The sequence below is a fragment of the Crocodylus siamensis genome, chromosome 6 (genome assembly GCF_052110815.1).
Source record: "Crocodylus siamensis isolate JL-2025a chromosome 6, ASM5211081v1, whole genome shotgun sequence".
NCBI lineage: Eukaryota > Metazoa > Chordata > Crocodylia > Crocodylidae > Crocodylus > Crocodylus siamensis.
This window is the reverse complement of record NC_143400.1, coordinates 483,258-500,609: the sequence shown is the minus strand read 5'-3', so window position 1 is coordinate 500,609 and position 17,352 is coordinate 483,258. Positions and strand designations below refer to the sequence as shown.

Below are 17,352 nucleotides of genomic sequence, written 5' to 3'. Positions count from 1 at the left end.
ATGGACTCAGCTGGGAAGGGGGAGATGGTTTCACTGGGCACAGGGGGTGGCTAAGCTTTTCCCTGCTCTGACCTCCCCTGCAGGGTGCATCTGCCCAGGTAATGGGTGTGGGGGCTCGCGTCTCCCCCATGCAGCTATGAGTTGGCATTGCCAAGAGCCCCCATCCCCCGAGCTCGCTGCCCCTCATGTGTGCCGTGGGCCAGTCACCGCAGGCCTGGGGCCTCCCCCTGCTCGGGGCAGACCTCCGCTTCAGCTTGTTAAATTCCCCTTCCCCTCGCTCCAACCAGGTTCGAACCAAGGGCCGACAAACCCCAGCCGCTCAGCACCGCAGCAGCAGCAACATAATGACCACATTTGCTAGTGTGCCACCCCCAAAAATCAACCCTCCAAAATGGGGGGGGGGTATCCTGGCTGGCAAAGACGCAGGGAGGAAGAAGCACGGAGACGCTGTGCTTGAATGGCGGCCAACAGACCCTTTTTTTTCCCCTACATCCTGCCTTCCAGAAACAAGGCACAAATCTCATCAGCGGGCGCGTGACAAGTGGGGAAGTCCCACGCTTTTCCGTCCGCAGCTTAGGCCAGAGCCCCGGGCAGGTGTCCGCGAGCTGTTCTGGTGCCAGCCGATGGTGCAAGCGGTGGCAGGCAGGACACACCGGACCATCTCGGGCCTTTCTCTGCCTGGCAGGGTGGACCAGACGGAGCCCCGGTAGCTGCCTGGCCCCAGTCTCGGGCACAGGGGTTTCATCCCCACGACCCTGAGGTGTTTCACCCCACTGTGCGTCCCCAAGCGGCCGACAAACCCATGCCCCAGGCAGGATGGGACAAGTCTGAGCCGTTTGACTGCAAACCTGAGGGAGCTGGCGGTCCAGGTCACCTGCCCCTTCATGCAGCCCGTCCTCGGCACTGTGGCTCAGGCTGGACTTGGCTGGTGCCGGCGGCCCGTGGCAGCGAGGGGCAGGTAGGTCCTGCACCGGTACATCTGGCAGCCCCGGCCAGGGTGGTCTCTCTCGAAGGCGTGGGCCAGGCATTCAGAGAGCCCCCTTGTCCAGCCTCTTCCGCGCGGGGTTGGGATACTCGGGGTTCTCGATGACGCCGGCCCCAAATTTCAGCTCTAGGAAGCCGCGGTGGTCGTTGGGCGCCATGGCCATGAAGCCGGCGAAGGGCAGGGGCACCAGGGGCTTCAGGAAGTGCTCGGGGAACTCGACGTCCTGCCGGTGGTCCATCCACGTGTCCTTGGTCATCACACCGTTCTTGGGGTAGAAGGGCCAGAGGTCGACGTGGAGGTGGTTGTGCTCGCTGTACTGCACCCGGTAGAAGTCGCCCTCGATGGCCTTCTCCCACACGAAGCCCTTCTCGTCCACGACGGAGCCCGACTCTGCGCTCTGCAGCAGCTCGCAGTTGGGGATGTCCTCCAGGTAGATGCCAAGGTCCACGTCGTAGTCCCAGGGGATGATGTCCTGGTGCCGGGCAGCCCCCAGCAGCGTCCCGCCTTCCAGCCAGTACCGCACGCCGGACGCCTCCAGGACGCCGATGACGTAGCGGGCCGTCTCGCGGAGGGCCCGGAGGCAGCAGGGGGGGGTCCAGCGGTCCTGGTAGAGGTACTCAGGCGTGTCGTCGTGCACAGTGCCGAAGCAGCGCGGGGTCTCCTTGGTGCACCCGTACCACTGCTCCTTGCCGTCCTCCAGCACCACCCGCTTGATGCCGAAGTCCTGGAAGAGCCTCCGCCGGCTGGCTTGGGCACGCCGCTCGGCTTTCCACTGGTTGTGCGAGGAGCTGAGCAGGGGCTGGTGCAGCGAGGAGAAGGAGACGTCCAGGACCCGCACAGCCCAGCCCCGCAGCGCCGTCTGGATGAAGAGGGAGGTGAGCAGGGGCTGGGCCAAGGGCGCGGAGAGGTTGAAGAGGTCCCTGGCGCGCAGCAGGACCACGGCGTCGCCCCGGAGCGCCCCGCAGAGCCGGGGCGAGGGCGCCGCGCTGTACGTGGCCAGCCACTCCCGCAGGCTCACGCGCAGGTCGAGGCACTGCAGGGGCAGCACGGAGCGCACCGGCGCCGCCACCAGCCGCACGCTGCCCCGCTCGGCCCGCAGCGCCTCCAGCATGCGGTCCAGCTGCCCCGCCCCGTCCGCCCGCACGCCGTCCGGCACCAGCGCCACGAACTCCGTGCTCACGTGGGCCTCGGGCCTGCAGGCCGCGGCGGGCTGGTCGGGGCCCGGCCGCAGCACCACGAGCCGGGCGCCGGGGGCGGGCGGCAGGCGCAGCGGCGGGTAGGGCGGCGCGTCCGCCACCACCAGCACGGGCCGCTCCGGCCGCTGGCGCAGGAAGCCGCGCGCCACGTCGGCCACGTAGTTCTCGAAGTCCTCGAACTCCCGCAGCACGACGGTGACGCCGGGCCGCGGCGGCGGGAGCCAGGCGCCCGGCGGGCCGCGGGCCCGGGGCCGCCGCAGCACCCGCCGCTGCAAGCGCGACACGTAGTACAGGACGAGCAGGTTGAGCGCGATGGCGAGCGCCAGCACGCCCTGGCACGGCGTGAGCCGCATGGCGCGGCCCGAGGCGGCCCCCGCCCCATGGGCCCCCGGCGCGGCGCGGCGCGGCCCGGCCCGGCGCACGGCGCACGCGCCGCCGGGCCCCCCGCTCTCCGTCTCCGCCAGCCAATGGCCTTGCCGCGCGTCCCTCACGTGACGGCCGCACCAGGCCAATCGCCGTGCAGCTGCGGGCGGAGCTTCGGCCCGCCCCCCCCGGGCCCCCAGCCGCGGGGCCTTGCTCGCTTCGAGCTCCCGCCTGCGCGCACGGCTCGCGGGGGCCGGGGGCCGCGCCGGCAGCTTCCCCGAGGGAGGCGCCTGAGGCCCGGGCTCCGCACGAGACGCCCTGTGGCATCTCGCCTCGCCCGAGCGGTTCGCGGCCCTCTACATCGCTCAGAGCCGGGGGCGGCCCCGCTCCCGGCAAGCGTCCTGCCCCCCACATCCCTCGGCGGGCACCTGCAAGCCCCGGCGGAGACGCGGAGGCCCGAGCCCGGCGGCTTCGACAAGAAACCGGTCCCTGTTAGCGCCGCCTCGAGCTGGGCGCCGGTCGCTACTCGCCCCGCCGTGTCCGTCGTGTGTCGACGGGCCGCCCCGCCGCCGCCGCCGCCGCCTCGCGAGGGTGGGCGCCCGAGGGGCGGAGACGGGCTGCCCTCTGCGGCCGGGGCTGGGCGCGACGGGCTCGAGCAGGGAAACTCAGGCTGGGGGGGAACACGACGGCGTTGCACCAGGCTCCCCCCCCCCCCCCCACCCGCCACCTAGCACTATGGGGCTGCCGGGTCTGGGGAGGAGCCCTGGGTGGGACTGGGTGGGCCCTGTTGCCATGGAAACCCCATTGCCTGCTGGGGGCGGGCGTGACCTGGCGGGGGTGTTGCCATGGGAACCTGCAGCGTGATGAGGGGGACCTAACCTGAGGCGGGGACAGTTGCTGGATTGGAGACCCCCCACCTGAGGGGCACCCGTGGTGGATCCCTGTTGCCATGGGAATCCCCCCCCTTCCTGAGGGGGGAGCAAAGCGGCAAGCGGGGGGGCCACTGTTTCCATGGGAAGCCTTTCTGCCCTCTGGAGGGGAAGGGTCTGGAGGAAGAGGGGTGTTGCCATGGCAACCCTCCCTGCCTGCTGAGGGGAGGAGGGGGGCATTGCCATGGCAACCATTCCTGCCCCCTCAGGAGGAGGGGTGGGAGGGTGTTGCTATGGGAACCCTCCTTTCCCACTGAGGGGGGAGGTGGGGGGTCATTGCCATGGGAGCCATTCTTGCCCCTTGGTGGGGTCTGTTGCCATGGAAACCCTGCCCCCTCGGGGGGAGAAGATGCTGTGGGAGGCGTTGCCATGGGAACTCCTCTTGTGGGGGGGTCATTGCCATGGGAACCCCGCCCCCTCAGGAGAAGAAGGGGGGGCGTTGCCATGGGAACCCTCCTGGCTGCTGGGGGGGACCGTGCTTGCCCCGGGGGGGTCTGTTGCCAAGGAAACCCGCCGCCCGCCCGCGGGGGGTCACGCGAGGTGCCAGTTGCCAGGCCCCGGCGCGGGGGGGGGGGGGGGCGGTTCCCTTGGCGACGCGCGGGGGGGCACTTCCGGCGGGCGGCCCGTGGCAGGAAGCGGCCCCGATGTGGCAGCGCCGGCGGCCATGATGGAGCCCGAGCGGGCGGCGGCGCGGCCCCCCCCCGGCCCCGGGCCCCCCCCCGGGCCGGCCCCCCCCCGCGCCCCCCGCCGCCGCCGCCGCCGCCGCCTCTGAGCTGAGCCTGCCCGGCATCCTGCACTTCATCCAGCACGAGTGGGCGCGCTTCGAGGCCGAGAAGAGCCGCTGGGAGGCGGAGCGCGCCGAGCTCCAGGTGCGCGCTCTGGGCCCCCCCGTACGGCGCGCGGGGGGGAGTGTAGGCCCTTCCTGGGGGGCGCGGGGCGGGTGGGGGGCGTTATGCCTCCAGTACGGACTGGGCTGAACGGGGCCGGGCCTGGGATGGGGAGAAAACGGGTGGGGTCGGGGTCGGGCAAGGGAGGTCGAGGGGGTGTCACCGCCGGGGAGGGTGGAGTCCCAGCAGGGTTCGACCTCCTGGCCCCCCATGGGCCAGATGCCGGCGCGGGGGTGAGCGAGGCCCGTGCTGCGCCCATGTCTGTGGGCGCCCGGAAGGGCCCGGTGCCGCTGTGGCCCCTGCCGCGCCAGCTGGGAGCACTTGGAGTGAGCTAGACACGGGTGGGGGGATTTGGCCACCGTCCCCCTGTAGCCTCCCCCGCTCCACAAGCAACCCCCACCCAGCGCCATCGGGGGCACGATTTGGGCAGATCTCCCCTGCGGGGGCAGAGCGGGGAATAGCCGCAGGAGGTGTCTGGAGAGGATCCTGTCCCTGACAGATCTGGGCGGTGAAGCCGCCTTCTCGAGTCCCGGTGTTGGTGTTGGACACGGAGCCGAGACCTCTGGGGGTCTCGGTCCCCGACGGAGCGCGGGGAGGGCATTGCTGTCCCGCCGCGTGCCCTACATGGCCGGGGGGGTGGGTTTCCCTGTGCCGTGCCAGGCAGCTTCATCCGGGAAAAGCTGGTCGCTCCCAGGCCCCACGGACAGTCACGGAGGCTTTGGGGCTCTCGGCTCTGTGTTGGCAGGGTCGTAGCCAAGCAGTTCAGGGGTCGGAAGGTGCTGCGGGGGCAGCATCGAGGCTGCAGCTCCCGGGAGCGGGGAGACGGGGCCAGGGCTGGGCAGGGGGTGTTGCGGATGCAGGAGAAAATAAGGAAGCGCTGATAAGGCTGAGGGCATATCCGGGGAGGGGCCCAGAGGGCAGCACAGGGCAGTGGCCTCCGGGCAAAGAGGATGTCGCGTCCCGTGACTGAGCGGAGGAAGCTGGAAGCCGGCTGGGCGAGGGGGAGGGGGAGGGCTTCCCTAGCAGCCCCAGGACACTCGCAGGGTGTGGTCGCCACCCAGAAGCCTCATCTTTTTCCCCCCATCAGGGAGTGGGGGCTTGAGGACAGAGAGTGACTGGGCCCCATCTCCAACCGGGGGTGCTGACCGTGCTGGGGCTCCCCGGCTTCTGGTCCGTGGGTCGCAGCAGGTCAGGCGTCTCTGGCCTGGTACCAAAGGTTGTCCTTAAACGACCCAGCTGGAAACGGGCATTTGGGCTGGCCCAAAGGTGGGCGCGGTGCTGACTTTGACCTTGGCATCACGTGCTACCCCTGTAGCTTCACCTGCAGCAGCTCGGTTCAGCCTCTTCCCTCCGCTCCTCCTTTCCTAGGGGAGATGAAGCCAGTCAAGGCAGGGGAAGGTCTATCCAGCGTCACGTGGGTTTTGCGGCACCTGCGGCCAGCGTGTGGACCATTGGCCTGGTGCCTGCAGACCTGGGGGTTGCTGCCTTAGGTGGGGGGGATTCTCCTGTCCTGTGGTTCACCGCAGGTGCAAGGGGTTGGCCCCAGGAGGGGTGTTTGCAGGGCTTCTCTGGAGAGATCGCTGCACTTCAGATTAGCACTTTGACTCCAGACCCAGCAAGCCCTGCACTCGCAAGCCCTTTGGCTAGGAAGGGCCAGATGCTGCTCTGTCCTGGCCTGTGGGCACCTGACCACATTAGGCACGGAGCCAGGGGGTCTTGGAGCACAGGTTTGGCTTGTGCACTGGGGCAGAGGCTGGCTGAGTGGCATCCAGCCGGGACCCAACCTGCATCTCTGGTACCGGCTCAGTCGGCTTCTGCGAAGTAGGGGGATGAGCAGGGTCCCCTGCCACCAACACAACACTTTACACACAAGCAGTGGAGGAGGTTGGGGGTTCACAACAGGCATCCTCTGTCTGATGCCCTGGCGCTGTGAGGAAAGAGACCTGGCAGATGGGAGAAAGGTGGAGGCTCAGGGCTGGGGGTTGCTATTCAATCCCCACTCAGTCATCCCTTCTCCAGACTAAATCAGCCCAGTTCCCTCAGCCTCTCCTCACAAGTCACGTCCTCCAGCCCCCCAACCACTTTTGTTGCCTTCCACTGGATTCTTTCTAATGTGTCTGCCTCCTTTCTGTTGTGGGGGGCCCAAAACTGGACTCTGTACTCCAGATGTGGCCTCCCCAGTGCTGAGTAGAGGTAGCATGAGTGCAGTGAGGTGGGGCATCGGCCTTCTTCTGAACTCTGAGGCTCTTGGGGGTGTGGGGACAGCCCCTTGTCCTCTGGACCCTGAGTGATGCCCAGCTCTGGCTTCCCCCTTGCAGGCCCAGGTGGTGTTTCTGCAGGGTGAGAGGAAGGGCCAAGAGAACCTCAAGACAGACCTGGTGCGGCGGATCAAGATGCTGGAGTATGCCCTGAAGCAGGAGAGGTGCGGCCCGTTGCTGCCAAAGGGGTGGGGGGGGACCTGGGAGAGGGCATGGGGCTGCTTGGGTCCCATGGGCGTGAAATCTTCAGCTGTGGCCAGGTTTCCAGCCCCAGAAGACACAGTTTTGTGCTCCAGATGGAGCCCAGCGCAGGACTCCTGGGTTCTTTCGGTGGTGTGGACAGAGCAGCTATGCTCTCCCCACCCAGCTGCCTGTGCTCCCAGGGGGGACCAGGCTCAGCCTCTCTGCTCCTCCCAGGTCCAAGTATCACAAGCTGAAGTTCGGGACCGAGCCCAGCCAGGGGGAGAAGAGGGCGGATCCATCGGAACCAGGTACCAAGCCCAGTTGGGCCTGGGGTCCAGCAACAAGGCAGTCTGGACTCATCAGTGTTTGCTGGGGGCTTGGCTTCAAACTGCTGGGGGGGGCATCAGGGAGAGGGGGTTATGTAATGCCAGACATCAGGGACACACATGCCTTGGTGCTGCCTGTCCTCTCCTTCCTTCCAGTGTCCAACGGCCCAGCCGAGATGGCCTCGCTTGACAGCAACCCATTGGTATGGAAAGAAGGGCGCCAGCTGCTGCGGCAGTGAGTATGGGGAGTGCTGGCTGGGCGGAGAGGCTGGGGCAGCCCCATGGGGCAGGGAGCAGGGGGCCAGTCGTGCCCTTAGGTGGGTCTCTGGCCACTTCTCACCCTTCACCTGTCCCAGCTTGTTCCACACCTCTTCAACCCTTCCCTCTTTGTTACACTCAGACGTGTCACCGCCCACCGATGTGCCAGCTCCCTCCACATTCTGCCCCAGAAACAGCTGCATTTTGGTGGCGGCCAAAGCAGCTTCCATGGGCATATGAAGGCAAGGCCCTGCCTCTGACTGCTCCTCGGTTTGACACCCAGCACTTCTTGAGAGCTCTGTCTGTCAGGGTTTTATGGAATCCTAAAGTGGGGGCTGGAAGGGATCTCCAGCCAGTCACATCTAGTCCAGCCTCGGCCTGAGGCAGGATCAGCCCTGTCTAAACCAGCCCAGACAAATCCATAATCCATCCGACATAAAATTGCTGTCAACCCTGACACAGCACAGACATCACACCCGAACCTGCCCCAGGGAAAGCAGGGGGACCATGGCAGCCAATGTCCTGCTGCTGCCAGGGGTTGCTAATATAAGCTTGAGATCCCAGGCAGAGGCCGTGTCCTCATTACAGAGGAAGGCAAACCCTCCCAGTCCATACCACTCTGACCAGGAGAGGGAAATCCCTTCCTGACCCCAGTGCGGTATCGGTCTGAACCTGCTCAGAGGGGCAAGACTCTCTAGCCCGGACCCTCTGGATTTGAGTCTCAGCAGGAGCACTGGCACAGCCCTGTCCCCACCCCCAGCCTGGGGTGCACCCAGCATCTCTGGAGAAGGCTTAAAACCCCCCTGACACCTGGAGCAGAAGACAGTGGGGACCAGCAAAGCCCAGAAGCCTGGGACCTCCATACAACAGAACCCCTAGGACACCACCCCCAACCAGTGGCTGTCCAACCCCCACCTTGAGCACCTCCAGGGATGGGGGGTCCATAGCTTGATCTCGAGGTCAATCAGAGACTCCATCTTGGTGCCAGGCAAAGACAAGGGCCCCCAGGGCTGCAGCTGCTTTCTGTGGAGCCAGCCCCACCCAATCTGGTATCTGCAGTGGGGCCACAGTGGTGCTCTCAGATCTTGAAGACCTTCCCCCCCACCTCACTCTTAGCTCGCCTGACTCTTCCCTCCTCTTCATCAGATACCTGGAGGAGGTGGGCTACACGGACACCATCCTGGACATGCGCTCCAAGCGGGTGCGCTCACTGCTGGGCCGCTGCTCTGTGGAGCTGAATGGCGCCGCCCAACCCAGCAATGGAGGGCTTGGCCCAGGGGGTCTTCCCAGCGGCCAGTCCCTGCTCGCCAAGCAGATTGAGGAGCAGATCAAGAGGTGAGCGCATGCTGTGAATGCCCTCCCCCCTGGAAGGGGCATTACCATGGGCCCCTCTTCCTGGAGCTGGGCCCCTAAATAGGGGGAGGGAAGTCTAGCTGCAGTGGAAGAGGGGGTCTCTGCTGTGAGGAGGATGGGGGCGCCTGCCACATGATCCAGATCAGGGATGCTCAATCTCTGGCCCTCAGGCCAAATCGGGCCTACAGAGTCATGGCATCTAGCCCAAGGGGCTCCTTACAGGCTGGGAAATTTGGTAGGAGGGGAGCAATGGGTGGATCAGAGCTAGACTGTGCCCCCTTCCTCCTGCAGGGCTGGGCCACACCTGCTTCCCCCTGTGCAGCTGGATTGGGGCCAAGCCCCCTTGCCCTCTGCAGTTGGATCATAAAATCAGAAATCTTAGAGCCGTGGGGCTGGAAGGGAGCTCCAGGGGTCACGTCCAATCCAACCCCTGCTTGAGGCAGGATCAGGCCCATGCAAACTGCCCCAGACACATACAGCATCGAGCCTCTGAGCAACACAACACAGTCACCCCTGCCCCCTGTTAAGCAGGGAAGCCGTGGGGGGGGGCAATGTTCTGCTGCTGCTCCCGGCGGTGTCATGGACACTTCAGAGACCTTAGGCTGAGGCCGTGCCCCCGTTGCAGAGGAAGGTAAAACTCCCCAGTCCGGGCCACTCTGAGCAGAGGGGAAATCAGTTTCTGCCCCAGTGCAGTGTGGAGCTGAGCCCAAGCTCAGGGGCAAGACTCTCCAGACAGGACCCTGCGGGGTCAGTGCCAGCAGGAGCATTGGCACAGCCCAGTCGCATCCCCAGCCTGGGCTGCAGCACCCACCACCTCTGCGGGGGGCTTAAAAACCCCTGACACCCGGAGCAGAAAGCAGGGGATCAGGGCTGCGCTGGCCCCACCCATCCCACTCGGTCGTGCTGGGTGGGACTCCGCTGCACCCACTCCAGGTGCTGGATCAGGACCACCAGCCTCATCCGGCTTGAGCATCTCCCACCCAGCCCACGAGGCAGAAAGATTGTGACCTCTTGTCCGGCTCAGGGGTGTCAGACTCACCCCAGCCTGGGCCCAGGCACTTGGCACTCAACATGAGGGGGGCTTTGCTGGGATGGCAGGAGAGGGGGGTCAGTCTCTGCAGCATTAAGACCACAACTCTAGGGGCTGGGAGGGCCCGTGAGCATGGGAATGGCTCTGCCAGGAGCCGGGATGCTATGTGACCTTCCTCCCTGAGCCCAGGGACCACCAGGGTAAGGGGTTGCTTCCCCAGTGAGGGGTGTGGGCCGGCCAGGCCCTTGCAGTGACCATGTCTCCATGCCCATGGGCAGGAATGCGGGGAAGGAGTCGAGCGAGCGACTGGGCGGTGCCGTGCTGGACCAGATCCCCTTCCTGCAGCACTGCGAGGATGAGGACAGCGATGAGGAGGAGGACGGGGAGGGCCTCCCCCTCCAGGCCCCGCGCCAGCACAAGAAGCAGCGAGTAAAGGCAGGGCCAGGCGTGGGGATCCCCGGGTCCCTCTCTCCTCTCCTTTCCTCCCCACCCTGGGAAGGGAGCACAGCATGTGGGGTGGGGAGATGCTGAGAGCCTGGGCTCCATGCCCCACTTTGTTCCCCTGCCTCAGTTTCCCCAGCAGGGTTAAGGGTTTGAGGAGGGCTGCTGTGGCTTTAACTCCTTGTTGCCCTGTGTCTGCCTGGGTGGACGGGGGGACATTGGCCTTCCAATCCAGGGGGCACAGGGACCAAAGCAGAAGCCACCAGCCACAATGACTTCCAGCCCCGGCCATCTGAACTCAGGCCTGTGGCCTGTCCTGCAGTGTGCACTGACATCCAGCTCCTGTTAAAGCTGGGGCAACTGAGGCAGAGAGGGGCTTGCCCAAATCATGTGATGGAATTGGGAAAGGGGTGGGGGACCCAGCTGTGCTGGGGGTTCCTGATATAAAGCAGTTAACTCTTTGTGGGTGGCAGCCACCCCCGCTCCAGTCCTGTGGGCAGTCAGCTTGGGGAAGGGGTGGCTGGTGCAGACGGAGGTGTCCTGTGCTCGCTCACTAGTAAAGTGCCCACCCACCCCCCACAAAGGGGCTGATGACCCCTCTCTCTGCCAGCAGGTCCCAGCCAAGACCCTGCTGCCTGAGGTGGAGGACGAGGATGACGATGAGGACTCGGAGGACGCCCTTGGCGAGTTCGATTTCCTGGGCTCTGGCGAGAACAGCGAGGGCTCAACCGGTGGGCGGCGCTCCGGGGACACCATTGACTTGGGTATGGGTAGAGGGCCAGGCTGGGACTGGGCCCAGGGTCCCCCAGCTGCCTTGGCACAGCCTGCACAAACCCTGTTATCAGGTGTCACCCTAAAGCAGTTTCCATTCCTCCCTCCCTTCTCTGCTTGGCCGGCTCCACCTGTCAGGCTGTTTGGTCCCTCTGGATCTCCATAGCCTCCCAGCCCTGTGCTGCCCCCCCGCACCTGCCCAGGTAGGCTTGCTGACCCCCACAAACTCCACATCACCAGCAGCACCCGTGGCCCCTGCCTCTGCCCTTGGCTGGTTCTCAGTGCAAAATGCCTCAACCTGTGTGCATCTGTTCCCCCCACTTTAGCCCATGGGGGTCCAGACTCCCCTGACAGCCTCCTGTCCCCCCAGAGCTGTGTCCCTGGCTGCAGGGACAGAGCCAGGGAGACACGCAACAAACCTGGTCCAAACAGATCTGTTGCCTGTGGGGGCAGGGCCAGGGCCTGGTGCATGTACTGAGCGACTGCCGGCAGCCAATGTTGTGTTGCTGTCAAGGGTTGTTAATAGATGCTTGAGAGACCCTGGGCAGAGGCCGGGACGTGTCCCTGCTACAAAGGAAGGCACCTACTACTTCGATGCCCCAGGGCTTGTATGCACTCGCTTTCCGCCCCTTCAAGGTGCTGTAGCAGGTTGGGAGATTACTTAGCTCAAATGAAGTCTCTTACCGTCTTAAATTTGGCACAGTCCTTTTTTTCCTGGCTGCACTGGCCTCACAGGACCCCCCCTACAGCCAGCCATCCTCCAGACCCTGATGTGTGCAGCCTCATGCCAACCTCTGCCAGCCAGCCTGCTACACATCTCCTTACCCCCGTAACAGGGGTGAAAGGGCCTTGCCAGCTCCTACAGTGCCCCCGGAGGATGGGGCAGGGCACCAGCTGAACCAGCAGAGAGATTTGCAATGGTTGTTGTGATGCCAGCTACATGATACACTCCAAAGACTCCCCCAGGGCAGCACTGCAGCTGTGGGGGTGCCAGGGCCGTGACCTGTGCTCCTTCCTCCCCCACAGAGACGAGGCGCGTCAAGCTGCAGGGCATGCTAGCTGACCTGCGTGACGTAGATGGGCTGCCTCCCAAGCCGGCCGGCCCGACAGCTGTGGCCTCACCACGACCCCATGAAGGTACCACTGGACACGGGGTGTCCCAGTTTCAGAGGAGGGGTCTGTTACAGGGACCCATAGCATGTCCAGGGGTCCCTAGATCCAGCAGATACCCCCTGCCCAGCACCCCCTTCTTGCCCCTGCAGCCGGCTCGCTGAGCTTCTCCTCTGATGTCTTCATCATGGACACCATCGGGGGCGGGGAGGTGAGCCTGGGAGACCTCGCTGACCTCACCGTCACCAACGACAATGAGCTCAGCTGCGATGTGAGTAGTCCCCATCCAGCCCTTCGCAAGGGTCCCTATCCAGTGGGTGCCTAGCTGCCCTTTCTGTGTCCCAGCAACACCAGTCTGAGCCTGTTCACCTGGCACCCAGAGGCCCAGAAGAGCAAACTGAGCACTCAGGGCTGCAGCTCCCATCAGCCAGGCCCAGAAAGCCCTGGATCTGAGCTCTGGGTCATTCTCACATAGGCTGAGCTCTGACCCCTGGGGCCTGGCAGAGCACCTACCACCTCAGCCAGGTTGACCAGCGCCCAGTTGCTTCCCGCCAGGGCCAGCCCGGGCTCCCTGCCCCCTTTCACTTTTCCTTTCCCCTGGCTCTTGACTCTGCAGCATGAGTTTGAAGCATGTTAACCACCAGTCCCCTTTCCGGGGCTCACCCAGCTCCAGCCCTGTATGTGGGTGTAGCGGGACCCTGCAGAGAGATGACAGCTAGCAGCACCGGGAAAAACCAGCCCAGGGGGAGAAGGCCGGGCCGGGCCAGGCTGGACAAGGCAGGAGAAGAGTTTCTGTACCCAGCTGATTCCCCAGTTCCCCTCTGCCCCCAGCTGTCGGACAGCAAGGACGCCTTCAAGAAGACCTGGAACCCCAAGTTCACGCTGCGCAGCCACTATGATGGGATCCGGGCGCTGGCCTTCCATCACGCTGAGGCCGCACTCGTCACCGCTTCTGAGGACGGCACGCTCAAGCTGTGGAACCTGCAGAAGACGGTTGCCGCCAAAAAGTGGGTGGGGGCAGAGCGGGGTGGACTGGGGGACAAACGAGGTGGGGGGGCAGAAGGAGCTGGCCTGGGCCAGGGTGCAGTGGGGTAAGGGTAGGGCTAGACAGGGGTGGGGGGCAGAACAGGACCTGGGGAGATTAGGAGCCACAGTTTCAGCCCCTTGTGAGTCCCTGCAGTGGGGCAGGGGGTCCTTACCCGTGCAGCCCCTAACCACCCTCCCCTCCCCTCCCCCCAGGAACACTGCGCTGGATGTGGAGCCGGTCTACGCCTTCAGGGCGCACAGGTGGGTCCCAGCGCGGGGAGGCTGCCACTGCCGGTCCTGGCCTGGACAACGGGTCGCCACACATAGTACCCCCCTGCCCTGCTCTGGGGGTCCCTGGGGGCTACCACACTGGGCTGGGGTAGAGGAGGAGCCCTGCTGGCACTGGCTTCCCCAAGGGGCCTCATTCTGCTCCCCAGTCCCCCAGGGACCAGGTGTGGAGGTGAGACCCCCTGCTCAGACAGTTCAACGCAGCTTGCTCGGGCTGGGGCTGTACCACCCCCCCAGCTGCCCCTCAGTGCTGCTGTGAGCAGCCGGGGGGGCGTCCGCAGCCAGGATCCAGTTGATCACATCCCATTTGCCTTGTTGCTCCCTGCCTGCCGGCATCGTCCTGTGACTCTCGCTGTTGCTGCCTGCTGGGCATTGTGGGAAAGGCCAGGGAGGACACTAGGGATCCCCTCAGCCTTCCCCCTCTCCCTGGTCTCTCACCCCGCAGAGGCCCGGTGCTGTCCGTAGCCATGGGCTGCAACAGTGAGTTCTGCTACAGCGGCGGCATGGACGCCTCCATCCGCTGCTGGCGGGTCCCTGAGCTGGGCATGGATCCCTACGATGGCTACGGTGGGTGCAGCGTGTGCCCCCCTCCGCCCCCCACACACGTCTCTCCCCCTGCTGGGGAAGAGCATGGTCCCAGCAGCATCTGGTTGGAGGAGGTGTGGGGGTACAACCCTGGCCCTGTGGTCTCCCAGCATGCTGTGCAGCCCGGCGCAGAGCAAGCCACGCCGGGAGCAGGGCTGGGGACAGCCCCTTGCCTCTCCTCCTGACCTGCACCTGCTCTGGCGCAGACCCGGGCGTCTTGGGCACTGTCCTGGAGGGCCACACAGACGCAGTGTGGGGCCTGGCCTTCTGCCCCACGCGGGGCCGCCTGGTGTCCTGCTCGGCCGATGGCACCATACGCCTCTGGGACCCCAGCGGGAGCCCCTCCTGCCTCAGCACCTACAGTGCGGACAGTGGTGAGTAACCCCCGCACCTGGTGCAGGACTCCTGGGTTCGAGCCTCACCTGGGGAATGTGGTGGGAGGGCACTAGGACCCCTGCGTTCTGTCTGTGGCTCCGTGGCGGGAGAGGGGAGGTGTTGCAGCGCGCCATCAGCATGTCGCACCCCAGAGCACGTCAGGGCGGGGGGCAGGAGCTCGGTGCGGCTGCGGTGCCTCAGTCCAGAGAGAAGCCTCCATCATCCCTGCTCTCCCCCCCGCCCCCCCCAGAACATGGGACCCCGACCTCGGTGGCCTTCTGCAGCACAGAGCCGGCCCATGTGGTGGCTGCCTTCCGCACAGGTGACACGGTGCTGTATGATGCCCAGGCCTCCCGGCCTGTCCTCACGCTGGAGTCCCGCGCGGGCAGCGGTGAGTGCAGCTGAGGGCAGGGGGGCAGGACCTGGCTTCCATCCCGAGCCTGGTGGGGATGGGGTGGGGTGGGGATTGGTGCAGGGGGCATGCGGGGAGCGGAGCCGGGACTCCTGCTTTCTGACCTTGGCCTGGGGGAAGAGAGCACACCCCAGGGAGCTGGCAGGGGCCAGGACTCCTGGGTTCTCACCACAGCTACAGGGCAGTGTGGCCTAGTGGTTTGAGCTGGGGCAGCTGTGGGGGCCAGGACTCCGGGATTGTCACCATAGCTGTGGGCAGTGTGGCCTAGTAGTTTGACTTGGGGTGGGAAGGGGGTGGCACTGGGAGCCAGGACTCCTGGGGTGGCACTGCAGCTGCGGACAGTGTGGCCTGGTGGATTGAGGTGGGCTGGGGGGTTGCCCTAGGAGACCAGGACCCCTGGGTCTCACTCCTGCCCCCCTAAACACCCCCCAGCAGGATACAACCAGATCAACCAGGTGGTGAGCCATCCGGGCCAGCCCCTCACCATCACAGCCCATGATGACCGCAGCATCCGCTTCCTGGACAACCGCACGGGTAGGACAGACTTGCCAGGGCTGCCAGGATCACGCCAACTCCTCCCCATCCCCCGCTTCTGTTCCCTGCTGGTGCCCAGTGCCATCTCCCCCCCCCCCAGCAGCTCTGGCCTGTGTGCCCCCACTCCCTCCATAGAGAGCCGGCGCAGGGTGGTCCTGGTGGCACTGACCACCCACTCTGCGCTGCTCCCCAGGCAAGACCATGCACTCCATGGTGGCCCACTTGGACGCTGTGACCTGCCTGGCTGCAGACCCCAACGGCATCTTCCTCATGTCGGGGAGTAAGTGTCATGAGTGGGCCAGGGCTCGGGGAGCCCAGGAAGGGGCAGTGGGACCAGGACTCCTGGATTCTTTTCCCAGCACCAGGGGGGAAGTGGGGCACAGCAGTTAAGAGCAAGATGGCAGGGCCGGGAGCTCGGACACCTGGGTTCCTTCCCTGCCCTGTGAGCACTGAAGGGGGGGCCTCACCCCATCCCCCAGGCCACGACTGCTCGCTGCGCCTGTGGCACTTGGACAACAAGACGTGTGTGCAGGAGATCACGGCGCACCGCAAGAAGCACGAGGAGGCCATCCACGCCGTGGCCTTCCACCCCTGCAAGGCCCTGAGCGCCTCGGCCGGCGCTGATGCCCTGGCCAAGGTCTTCGTGTGAGCGGGGCTGCAGGTGAGGGGGCGGGGCTTGTAGAGAGGGGGCGGGCCCAGCAAGTGAATGCGCTGGAGGCTGGGGGCAGGGCTACAGTTGGGTGGGAGGGGCAGGAGGTCTGTTGGGTAGGGTTTGGGGGTGGGGCTGCAGGTAGGTGGGGTGGAGCCTAGGCGTGGGGCTAGAGTTGAGTCAGGGCGGGGGCCGATGGGCTAGGGGGCAGGAATGAAGGCGGGGTGAGTGGCGCAGGATCCCATGGGGATGGTCCTTGGGGTCTGGGGGCCTCCCCGCCCCTCCCCCATCCTCGCCTCCTCTTTCCCCAGGTGGGTCCTGCCCCCCCCAGCAGGGGGTTGGGCCTGGCAGTCATGTGACTCCTGGCAGACAGTGGGGGGGCTGCTCTGAAGCTTCATAGCACCCCTGCACCCCCGGACCCAGACTGGACCCCCAGCTGCACCAGTCCTGGCCCCCTAGGGTCCTGCCCTGCTACCCACCCCCCAGCCAGGGAGCTGTGGGGGCTCCAGCCTGGCTGCCCCCCCAGGCCTGGGTTGGGGGTGCAGGGGTGGCAAAGACCCCCCCTTGAATTGCAGCAATAATTCCTGGCTGGCCCATGGCGGGTGGGGGCCTCAAGGGGCTGCGCACAAGGGCCCCCACGTAACACTACTGCCGGCTTTGCATGGGGGGGGGGGATTGGGGCCCTGCACTTGGATGCTCTCCCCCTCCCCCCAGAGCAGAGCACGCACCAGGACGCCTGGTTCTTTTCCCAGTACTAAGGGGGGTGGGGGGATCTGCTCAGCTGGGGGCCTTGGACACTTGGGTTTTGTCCCAGCTCTGGGAGGGGGAGGGGGTCTCGGTCGAAGCGGGGTGGGGGGCGGTGGGGACCCGGATGCCCGGGGTTCTGTCCCAGCCCTGGGAGGCGAGCAGGCTAGAAGAGTGGGTGGGAATCCTTGGCCCCCTGCCCCCAGTCCCCCCCAGCCCAGAGCACCCCCTGGGTGCCCCCCCAAGCCGGTGACCCCCAGCCCCTGCCTCTTTGTATATTGTGTATAAAGGAAACCGAGGCCCCGGGCCCACAACCCCGTTATCACTGTGTGATAGTCCCGGCCACCGGTGCCTCGGGGGACTCCTCCCCGCCAGCACCCCAGGACCCAGCCCCTGGGAAAGGGAGGGCAGGGGGGGACACGGAGCTAGGCCCCCCCCCGGCCCCTCCCATCACTAGCAGGTGAGCAACCGGAGCCTTTTTACCGCCGTTTGGCTTTTTACCGTGTATTTATTTGACTCCATCGGGTTCTTTCTTTCCTCTGTCCCGGGCCCGGCAAACCCCAAGGGGGCCGCGGCCGCTGGGAAGATCCCACCTCAATAAACCCCCTTTGGAATAAGCCACCGGCTCCTGGTTTGCACCCTCCCTGCG

At 65.7% G+C, this 17,352-nt stretch overlaps 2 protein-coding genes across 2 annotated transcripts; one reads left to right on the top strand and one right to left on the bottom strand.

Moving 5' to 3' along the window:
- Nucleotides 1-453: 453 nt before the first annotated feature.
- On the bottom strand, nt 454-2,622 carry FKRP (fukutin related protein). Its single transcript, XM_090056173.1, has one exon. It carries the CDS (start codon nt 2,532-2,534, stop codon nt 1,029-1,031), a length of 1,506 nt encoding a protein of 501 aa, XP_089912299.1. The 5' UTR covers nt 2,535-2,622; the 3' UTR covers nt 454-1,028.
- Nucleotides 2,562-17,321, top strand: STRN4 (striatin 4). Its single transcript, XM_090051343.1, has 19 exons — nt 2,562-3,199; nt 4,147-4,342; nt 6,679-6,782; nt 7,036-7,109; nt 7,284-7,362; nt 8,532-8,720; nt 10,047-10,197; nt 10,823-10,973; nt 12,007-12,117; nt 12,243-12,361; nt 12,922-13,097; nt 13,330-13,377; nt 13,850-13,971; nt 14,196-14,363; nt 14,615-14,755; nt 15,209-15,310; nt 15,504-15,590; nt 15,790-15,971; nt 16,271-17,321. Exons 1-18 carry the CDS (start codon nt 2,562-2,564, stop codon nt 15,957-15,959), a joined length of 2,826 nt encoding a protein of 941 aa, XP_089907469.1. The 3' UTR covers nt 15,960-15,971; nt 16,271-17,321.
- The last annotated feature ends 31 nt before the right edge of the window (nt 17,322-17,352 follow it).

Excerpts from the sequence above, each read along its gene's own strand:
- FKRP (XM_090056173.1), bottom strand. The coding sequence starts at position 2,534 with ATGCGGCTCACGCCGTGCCAGGGCGTGCTGGCGCTCGCCATCGCGCTC.
- STRN4 (XM_090051343.1), top strand. The coding sequence starts at position 2,562 with ATGGGCCCCCGGCGCGGCGCGGCGCGGCCCGGCCCGGCGCACGGCGCA. Across the intron at positions 12,118-12,242 it reads CTCACCACGACCCCATGAAG|CCGGCTCGCTGAGCTTCTCC; the intron begins GTACCACTGGAC and ends TTGCCCCTGCAG. Across the intron at positions 15,311-15,503 it reads CTTCCTGGACAACCGCACGG|GCAAGACCATGCACTCCATG; the intron begins GTAGGACAGACT and ends GCTGCTCCCCAG.